The sequence below is a fragment of the Dipteris shenzhenensis genome, chromosome 23 (genome assembly GCF_047967505.1).
Source record: "Dipteris shenzhenensis isolate YYH24624 ecotype China chromosome 23, Dip_SZ_1.0, whole genome shotgun sequence".
NCBI lineage: Eukaryota > Viridiplantae > Streptophyta > Polypodiopsida > Gleicheniales > Dipteridaceae > Dipteris > Dipteris shenzhenensis.
The window spans coordinates 9907335-9916655 of NC_141618.1; the positions used below are offsets into that span (position 1 = coordinate 9907335).

General features: G+C 43.5%; 1 protein-coding gene across 1 annotated transcript; it reads left to right on the plus strand.

Moving 5' to 3' along the window:
• The first annotated feature begins 7770 nt into the window (after positions 1-7770).
• Positions 7771-9321, plus strand: LOC147886964 (Rieske (2Fe-2S) domain-containing protein). Its single transcript, XM_087394517.1, has 3 exons — positions 7771-8279; positions 8572-8829; positions 8994-9321. Exons 1-3 carry the CDS (start codon positions 7842-7844, stop codon positions 9192-9194), a joined length of 897 nt encoding a protein of 298 aa, XP_087250643.1. The 5' UTR covers positions 7771-7841; the 3' UTR covers positions 9195-9321.

The window sequence follows — 9321 nt, forward strand, 5'->3', positions numbered from 1 at the left end:
CATGAAAATTTAATGTGCATCTTATTGCATTATGATGGACCTTGTGGATAAAATAGAATTGGAATGTTGAATAAATATTTCAAATGCATCGAAACCCTAGTCAGGGCTTCAATGAATGTAGATATGTTCTTATTTTATTTTATTTTTAATAGGGTATCCCTAAAGATGAGAGGGACTTCTTGGTAAATTTTGTGCCAAAAAAAGGCCTCTAGACCATGATCCACTATGGTGTGTCTAGAAGCCACTTTCTACAAAAGGTGGTCTATAGATGCACCATAATAGAAGGGGGTCTAGAGGCCACCTGTTTAACCATATTTCACCTTGGATGATGTTGCATCTTTATGCATCCTATAAATCAAAAGAACTTAAACTTTTTTAAAGTTGTTTGAATGCATGAAGACATTAACTAGTGTTTTGATGCATTCAAACATAGATTCAATGAACATCTTTGATCCATAATGCCAGATGAATTTGAAAAAAAATCAAATTAGTATAACTCATGTGTTTGCTGATTACAAGATGTGCTCTAGATTGATGAATTTTTCTCATATCAAGTTGGTGGAGATGATTTTGTCCTCATTGTGCATATGAGTAACAAATCACCCACATAAATGAGGACTATCAACAAATTCCATTTTGTATCAAGTGGGAGGGAGATATTTCTATCCTCATTGGTATATGTGAGCAGCAACAAATCATCCACATAAAGGATGACTATCAACATGACTCTCTTGACATAGAGGATCCTTTCAGTTGGACTGTTGTTTAGAACTTGGTTGGCCAAATAAGTATGGCCTGAATTTTATCATACTATGATCATGGAGATTGTGACAACCCATAAATGTATTCCTAACCGAGCATCTTGAAACCTAAAAGTTGACTTACATAGACTTCCTTTTCAAAAAAGTTGTTTGTATGTCCAAATGATGTACTTTCTATCGATAATGAGCAGCAAATGAAAAACACACCTGATAGTGTCCTTCTGGAAGTGGGAGCAAAGGTTTCATCATAATCTAATACCTTTATTCAGTAAAGACTTTGGCAACTAATTCTGCCTTGTACCTGTCTACTATGGTACTATTGGATCTTCTCTTAACTTTCCTTCTTGCCTATGGCAAGTGTCCACTAGCTCTCACGTTCATTTGCATCACAAGGTGTACTCATCCAAGCTGTGTGAGCATCTTGAGCTCCTTCAAAAGTGTTAAACTCACTTGTGTCCTATTGGGAAAAGGAGCCAATAGTTCACTATCCTTTAAAGTCTACTTCATCCACTTGGGGACTACTTTGGCTTCTTGGATAGTAACCTGCTCTTGTCTGATAGTTTCTTGCACATCTTCAAGTGTTAGGGGTTATTCATGACCATGTTCTAGAGCATACAAACTCTGTAAATGTTGATTTTTTTCTCTATCAATGTCCATTTATTGGTAGTGGGATAAACTACTATCGATGGGCAATGGGAGCAACCCTTTAAACACTTCTCATGATCCTACAGAGTGGATTTTCAAACATATTTATGGGTTGATATAAGAAAATTTGAATTGTCGGTGAAGGTAGAACTACAATATATATAATCCAATTTGAATTACAAGGCTTTGTGGCAAATGATGCCGAGAATAGCTAAGAGGCTTTATAAGGCTTGAAAATAATATGAACAATGTTGTGAAATAGCTGAATAAGCTTTACAATGATGGCATGTGTGTGTGAAATAAAATCATGTGCTATCTTTCCACTGATCAATCAGTAATGCCTATGAACACTCTGAAGTCTGCTCACTGGGTTTCAGGTAATGTGATGATGTGAAACTGTATGTGAGTGTAGGGACTGACTCCGACTAGGAACTGTGAAGATTGTGGGAGAGAGGGAAGGAGTCTCACTTGAGGCTTTCTCACAATCACAATGGGGGAATACACACAAAGGTGGAGGCTGAAAACAGTTTTCCTCTTCTTAGTTGTGAAAGCCAAAAGAACTCAAGTACAAAGAAATAGAAGAACCCTATATGTGGGTCTCAAACCAAACTCAACTAACTAAGGTGGCATACTTACTGAGCCACAAACTAGAGTAGATAAGGATAGCTGTCATCCAGCTATTATTCGTGGGCGGTGTACCAACCGCATCTCCAGCTAACAGGTCGGTGACATAAATGCACAATAGTCACCCTGGAGCTCGATATCTCAACACTCCCCCTCGAGCTCAATCCCAATTCCTGCACACCAAGCAGGTCTCTGAACTTGCGCAGCTTCTCTGCGCCCAATGCTTTCGTGAAGATGTCAGCTACCTGATCCTCTGTGCTGACATAAACTAGATCAATGAGACCTAGTAAAACCTTCTCCCGCACATAGTGATAATGCACCTCAATGTGCTTTGTTCTAGCATGAAAGACTGGGTTCTTTGCCAAATGTATACTACTCATGTTGTCACAATAAATGACAACTGGCCCATCTGTAGACTGATGCATATCATAGAGTAGCTTATGCAACCAAGCTACCTCACATGCAGCCATTGCTGCACCCTTGTACTCAGCCTCTGTGCTCGACAAGGCAACTGTAGGCTGTTTCTTGCTGCTCCAAGTGACTGCAGCACTCCCAAAAGAGAACACATATCCACTGGTAGATCGTCTATCAGAAATGCTACCAGCCCAATCAGCATCAGTGTATCCATGCAACTGTATCTGAACCCCAGCCTCATAAAATAGTCCATACTGCAATGTGGACTTCACATACCTGAGTATGCGTCTAGCCGCATCCAAATGCGGTTTCCTTGGAGCCTGCATAAACTGACTTACCAACCCAACAGCATAGCTCAAATCTGGCCTGGTAATAGTCATGTAAATCAAACTTCCTACTATGCGTCTGTACATAGTAGGCTCTTCCAGAAGCTCACCTGCATCTGTGCTCAGCTTCACATTCTGCTCCAAAGGAACTGAAATAATAGGCTTACAGCCTGTCATCCCATATTTGGACAGCTTGTCCAATCCATACTGCCTCTGCAAGAGCTGTATCCCACTTGGTGATCTAATCACCTCAATGCCCAAGAAATAACGCAGCTCTCCCAAATCCTTCATCTCAAACTTCTGCCTCAATAGCATTTTCACATGAAGGATATCTTCATCACTATCACCTGTGATGATCAAATCATCAACATAAATGACCAGCAGCATAATCCCTTTCTCTGTTTTTCTCACATAGAGTGAGAAATCTGCCTTGGAAATCTGAAAGCCAATAGTGACAAGATACTGTCCTATCTTATCAGACCATGCTCTAGGTGCTTGCTTCAAGCCATACAAGGCTTTCTTCAACCTGCAAACAAACTCAGGATGAATAGCATGAACATAACCTGCTGGCTGCTCCATAAAGACCTCTTCTTGCAAATCACCATGCAAGAAGGCATTCTTTACATCCATCTGATGTAAAGACCATCCCTTTGATGCAGCCATAGCAATGGCTGCTCTTACGGTTGCCATCCTTGCAACCGGGCTGAAAGTTTCTTCATAATCGATGCCATATGTCTGTGCATACCCCTTGACAACTAATCTTGCCTTGTATCTATTCACAGAACCATCTGCATTGTGCTTGATCTTATAAACCCACTTACAGCCAATTGCATTCTTGCCTTTAGGCAAAGGCACCAATTCCCATGTAGCATTAGCATCCAAGGCATCCATTTCTTCATCCATGGCTTTCTCCCATTTTTCATTTCCCATGGCTTGCTCAAAAGAAGTGGGTTCTGGTTCCTGTATCACTTTGACCATATAGGCATAGTGAATGGCTGTAAATCCATCATATTTCAGCCTATCCACAGGATACCTAACCCTGGTAGACCTGCGCAAAATAGGCTCACTTCTAGGTGCTCTCAAAACATCCCTGGTCTTCCTTACTCCAGGTGTAACAACAGAAGGAATACCCAACTCATCATCAATGCTCTGTTCTGAGCCACTGGATTCACCATCCACATAAGAGTGACCTGCATTCACATCAAACATGGGCTGATCTACCTTCTCTTTTCCTTTTCGTGATACCTGCATACCACTATCTGCATTGCTTTGAGGGGATTCTCCTGATCTCAATCTGCCTGTCCATGGCGAAGTATGTGAACCACTGGTAGAGGACACTCCAGGTCCACTGATATTTTGTGATTGCTGCTGTGCATTCTGTGCAGCATTACCATTTTGTGCATCTACATCAATCATCACATTTACTGGTTTATACTAGCTGCTCATCTCATCAAAAACAACATCTCTGCTCACTGTGAACTTACGTGTAGAAGGGTTATAGCATCTATACCCTTTCTGCTGCAGAGAATAACCAATAAAGACGCACTTCTCAGCTTTTGGATCCAACTTGGACCTCAACTCATCTGGCACATGGACATAAGCAATGCAACCAAAAATCTTCAAATGAGAAATATCTGGTTTCCTACCAGTATACATCTCCTCTGGCGTCATGCCATGTATTGCTGCAGTGGGAGTCCTATTCATTATATAGACTGCTGTAGCAACTGCTTCAGCCCAATAATAATCTGGTAGATCTTTTCATTTAGCATAGCCCGAGACACCTCTCCAGTATGCCTGTTTTTTCTTTCTGCAATTCCATTTTGCTGTGGGGTATGACTGCATGAATATTGCTGCTTTATACCATGCTCCTGCAAGAACCTTGCAAACTCATTTGAGAGGTACTCTCCCCCTCCATCTGACCTTAGGCATTTTATTTGCAGGCCTGTTTCTTTTTCAACCATAGCTTTGAAAGCTTTGAAGTGCCCAAACACTTCACTTTTCTTTTTCATAAAATACACCCACAGTTTTTTGCTGAAGTCATCAATAAATGTGACAAAATAGTGACAGCCTCCAATAGATGCAGCTTTTGTAGTCCACACATCAGAGTGGATTAATTCCAATGGCTTTTTACTCTCTTGAACATGCCTAGGAAAAGGTTTCCTTGCCTGTTTCCCAAATTGACAGGCTTCACAAATCTTGTGCATTTCTGCAACCTTGAATTTTGGCAATCCTGCAACACTATTTTGGGCTTGCATTGATTTAAGTCGCTGTATATTAACATGACCAATGCGTTTGTGCCAGATATCAATATCTGCGACTACACCGGTCCCATGTGCAAACATTGCTGCACTCAATTCAGGCATGTCTGCATCCAACGCAAACATCCTGCCCTTCTTCTTTCCTTTTGCTATCAAGCGACCATTATTTTTCATATCCTCAACAAAGCATCCATGAGGATTAAATCTGACCTGCAAGCCCTGCTCAACCATTTGACCAACAGAAACCAGGTTCTTGGTGATGTTCGGGACATGAAATACATCTGACAAGTATTTTCCCATCCTGCATAGACAAAGGAATTTTGCCAATCTGCACAATAGGATGTGCAGTATAATCACCAGTCTCCACAAATCCTGGCTTTTCCATCTTCCTTGCATCTTGCATCCATTCTGCATGACCTGTCATGTGGTTTGACGCACCTGAGTCAACATACCACACATCATTTTGTTCTTCTGCACTTGTCACAGAATTGGTCATATGCTGCACCATAAATAGATGCTCATTTCTATCATCACCCTGCCTGCTAGAAGATGCATAATTGCCTTGCTGCAATTTTCCACTCATAATGTCATTCTGCTTTTTATAGCAGTCCTTAGCCATATGACCCATTTTGCCATAATAGTAGCATTCAACATTGCTGTTTGCATTTTGGCTTTTCTGCCATCCACCACGGCCTCTTTGGCTCCCCTTGCCTCTAGAGTTACCACGTCCTCCTGCATAGGACTGGTTTTCTTGCGTTCGCCCTCTCCCGTAGCATATACTGCGCTCTCGCCACACCGCGAAGGGCGTCTCAATCTGAAACAGTGCACTCCTGCACTTCTAGCTGTGCTACCTGCAGAGATTTGCTCCCAAACTCGAAATGGGAAAGCACCTCTTGTCCTCTTACCAAGACACCACGAACTTGGCTTGCTTTCTTGAGCTCCTTACCACGAACAAGGCTCTGATACCATGTGAAGATTGTGGGAGAGAGGGAAGGAGTCTCACTTGAGGCTTTCTCACAATCACAATGGGGGAATACACACAAAGGTGGAGGCTGAAAACAGTTTTCCTCTTCTTAGTTGTGAAAGCCAAAAGAACTCAAGTACAAAGAAATAGAAGAACCCTATATGTGGGTCTCAAACCAAACTCAACTAACTAAGGTGGCATACTAACTGAGCCACAAACTAGAGTAGATAAGGATAGCTGTCATCCAGCTATTATTCGTGGGCGGTGTACCAACCGCATCTCCAGCTAACAGGTCGGTGACATAAATGCACAACAGTCACCCTGGCATATCGCGAGTGGAGCTCGATATCTCAACAGGAACTAGTTGGGAATTTGGGCATGGCTTAAATTGGCAACTTGGGAAAATTCAAAGTGTCCCCTCTATGGTGATCTAGTCTACTTTGATCTAGATCTATACCAACTGTCGATCGATGAAAGAACAGCAAATAATATCTTTTCTTTGGTTCTTTTGACACAAGAAACTTCTTTGAAGATGAGTGTTTTACATTGGTGGAAGACGAAGTTAGGATATATATCCTTTGCATAAGTACCCTAATGCTACTACTAACCTTAGGACGAAAAACCGCCTAATTGAAGGGAAAAACACCCCAAGGATAGGTTTACTCCACAGCACTCATAATCTAACATTGGTATGATGAATTCCAAGGGAACAACTGCTATAAGGCATATATCTAGTATTCCCTTTGAATGTTCTTTGGCATGCCCATAAGCTACATTTAACCTTTTAAAAAGGCCGAGTTGAAACACTTTAGTCCTAATATCCTCGTGAGGATATTGCATAGTAATTTGTTGGTAGATCCTACCTGATCATTACCCTAGGGGTAGCCATCTATAAAGAATCATAAATCTAGGTAGAAGTTCTCATATGACTTCATTGATGAAATGCATATCTCTATCTGACACAATTTCTACTGGACATATGTATCATGTGATCATATTCTCATATAAGAAATGTGCTTCTAGCATCTTCTTTTGGCAGGCGGTGGTCGCGGAGTAGCCTACGAGGGAGGACGGTTTCATGTCGAGTAGCACATGGAAGAGGGTGACAATAGTGGGGAGGGAGACAAGTTAAGGGCAAGGTAGGGCATGGGGGAAGTGCCTATGTGGCTGTGGCCATGGCTATAAGGTGAGGGGGGGGGGATGAGTGGCACGGAGAGAAGAAGGGGGGGGGGTAGGGAGGAGAGGGAGATGGTGCGTGGAGTAAATGAGGCCTTAGCCTCATGGATGAGCTTATATCATGGGGGAGACCCCATAGTGCTTATGAAGATGGAAGCATTTACCCTTGTGGAAGTGGTGTTCACATGAAAGTCATTAGGTCGTAGGCATTCAACCCAACAAGTTAGTTTTGACCTGCTAACTTGGAAATTTCTGGGAACCTTGACATAGGGTATATATACTCTCCGATTTCAGCTTGAGAGGTTGGGCCTTCCATGTGAGGAGAGCCTAAGTTACCATGAAATGGCTTCTTGCTATCAGAGGTGCCCATATGAGGGTGACCTTAGCCCCCAAGTCCCTTCATGAATTATTGTTGTCTATTGAGCCTCTCACAATGTGGTAGCCATTGCAGCCATGTCATGGGGTGGTGTTGAGGCTAGGTGGAGTGAGATGATAATCTTGGCCATGGTTGACGTTCCTAGAGAGTGGAACTTTCCAACCCAAAACCTCGAATGGGGGGGGGGTTGATCGTGGATGGAGGGGAGGGCCTCAACTTGTGGTGCCAAAGCAAAGCATACAAGGCTTATCAAGAGAAGTAGGAGGAGGAGGAGGAGGAGGATCCAGGGTGGTGGCTATGGCGGCCGTTCTCGTTCATCCTGCTTCCTCGGCCTCGGCCTCGTCTCCTCTGCATCCCGAATCCCCAGACCCCCAGCTCTCATGCCTTCATCCTCGCCCCTGCCTCTCCCTCTCCCTCCCCCTCCGCTTCTCTCCCCTCTCCTCCTGCGTCATACAGTCCCCTAAGCACCATCCGTCCATCCTCCGATGCAATGCCGGAGAGGTTTCGGTGTCCGAGGCCTCTGCAGACGCTCCCTCGCCTCCTTCCACCGAAGACGTAAATTGGGTCCCTGTCATCCCTGTGGGCACTCTGCCCAAAGGTGAGCGCCGCCTCATCAGGCAGGACGGGGAGGACGTGCTGCTTCTGTGGTACAAGAACCAGATATATGCCATCGAGAACACGTCGCCTGCCGAAGGAGCTTACAGCGAAGGATTCGTGAATGCCAAATTGACGCAGGTAGTACCTAGATCCAGGTGTTGGGGAGTATCACGATTTAGATTGTCTTGCTGCATCGTTGTTTCTTCTGATGTTGTACTTTCAGCTCAAGTGTTGTTCGAATTTGATTCAAGGTGAGGACTATCGCATGTTGGAATTGTGAGCCAATGCTATATTCTTCCATGGCCGAGCCAAAACATTATGTGTTTCGAAATTTGCTTTCGATTCACATTTCGATTGACTGGCTAGAATGTTCTTTCTGTTTTCGATTTCCGCCTCATTGTGCAGCAGCTCTGTGCGTCGTATGTCGCAGGATGGCTGCATTGTATGCCCCTCCACGGAAAGCACCTTCGACTTGAAGACAGGAGAAATAAAGGAGTGGTTCCCCAATAATCCCGTTCTCAGATTGCTGACACCACCTCTAAGATACCTCGTTACTTATCCCGTAAAGGTCGACTCTGATTTTATCTACATCAGCACGCAAAGCTCTACTCAGGAACAGTCTGCAGAACTAGTATTTGGTGGACAGGTGCAGGCAGGCAAGGGTGCTTCCAATGTCGAAGTAGACGAGGTAAGCGTTATCTTGGTATTCGTCACCCCTCAAGAATGGTTTCTTTTCGCGCCTCTCTCTCTCTCTCTCTCTCTCTCTCTCTCTCTGACACACACACACACACACACACACACTCACTCACTCATTGCTCCTTATGTCGCATCGTCTCCTCGCCCATCGTGCAGGTTCGAATGATTGTGGATGAAGGTAACGCGGGCTTTGGATTCACTCCAGAGAACGAACTTACCAACGGTAGATCAGCCATGGTGGGTTTTACTATGCTGCTCATCTTTGAGCTTATCACTGGCAAAGGTTTTTTGAAAGGGATTGGCTTCCTCGATTTCTTATACCGTTATCTACCTGACTTCCCGGTTTTAAGATATTGACAAATCACGTTTTGGCAAAAAATACTCTTTGCCCCATGAAAGTGCGAACGGTTTATGTTTATTTGAGAAACAAATGTATATTATTACTTGGCAAGATTAACCTTCAGCGCGCTTATGAATGTAAGAA

Bases quoted from the DNA above. Each gene is read 5' to 3' on its own strand.
- LOC147886964 (XM_087394517.1), top strand. From the start codon at position 7,842: ATGGCGGCCGTTCTCGTTCATCCTGCTTCCTCGGCCTCGGCCTCGTCT. The intron at 8,280-8,571 runs GTAGTACCTAGA...CGTATGTCGCAG, and splicing joins TGAATGCCAAATTGACGCAG to GATGGCTGCATTGTATGCCC. The intron at 8,830-8,993 runs GTAAGCGTTATC...CCCATCGTGCAG, and splicing joins CCAATGTCGAAGTAGACGAG to GTTCGAATGATTGTGGATGA.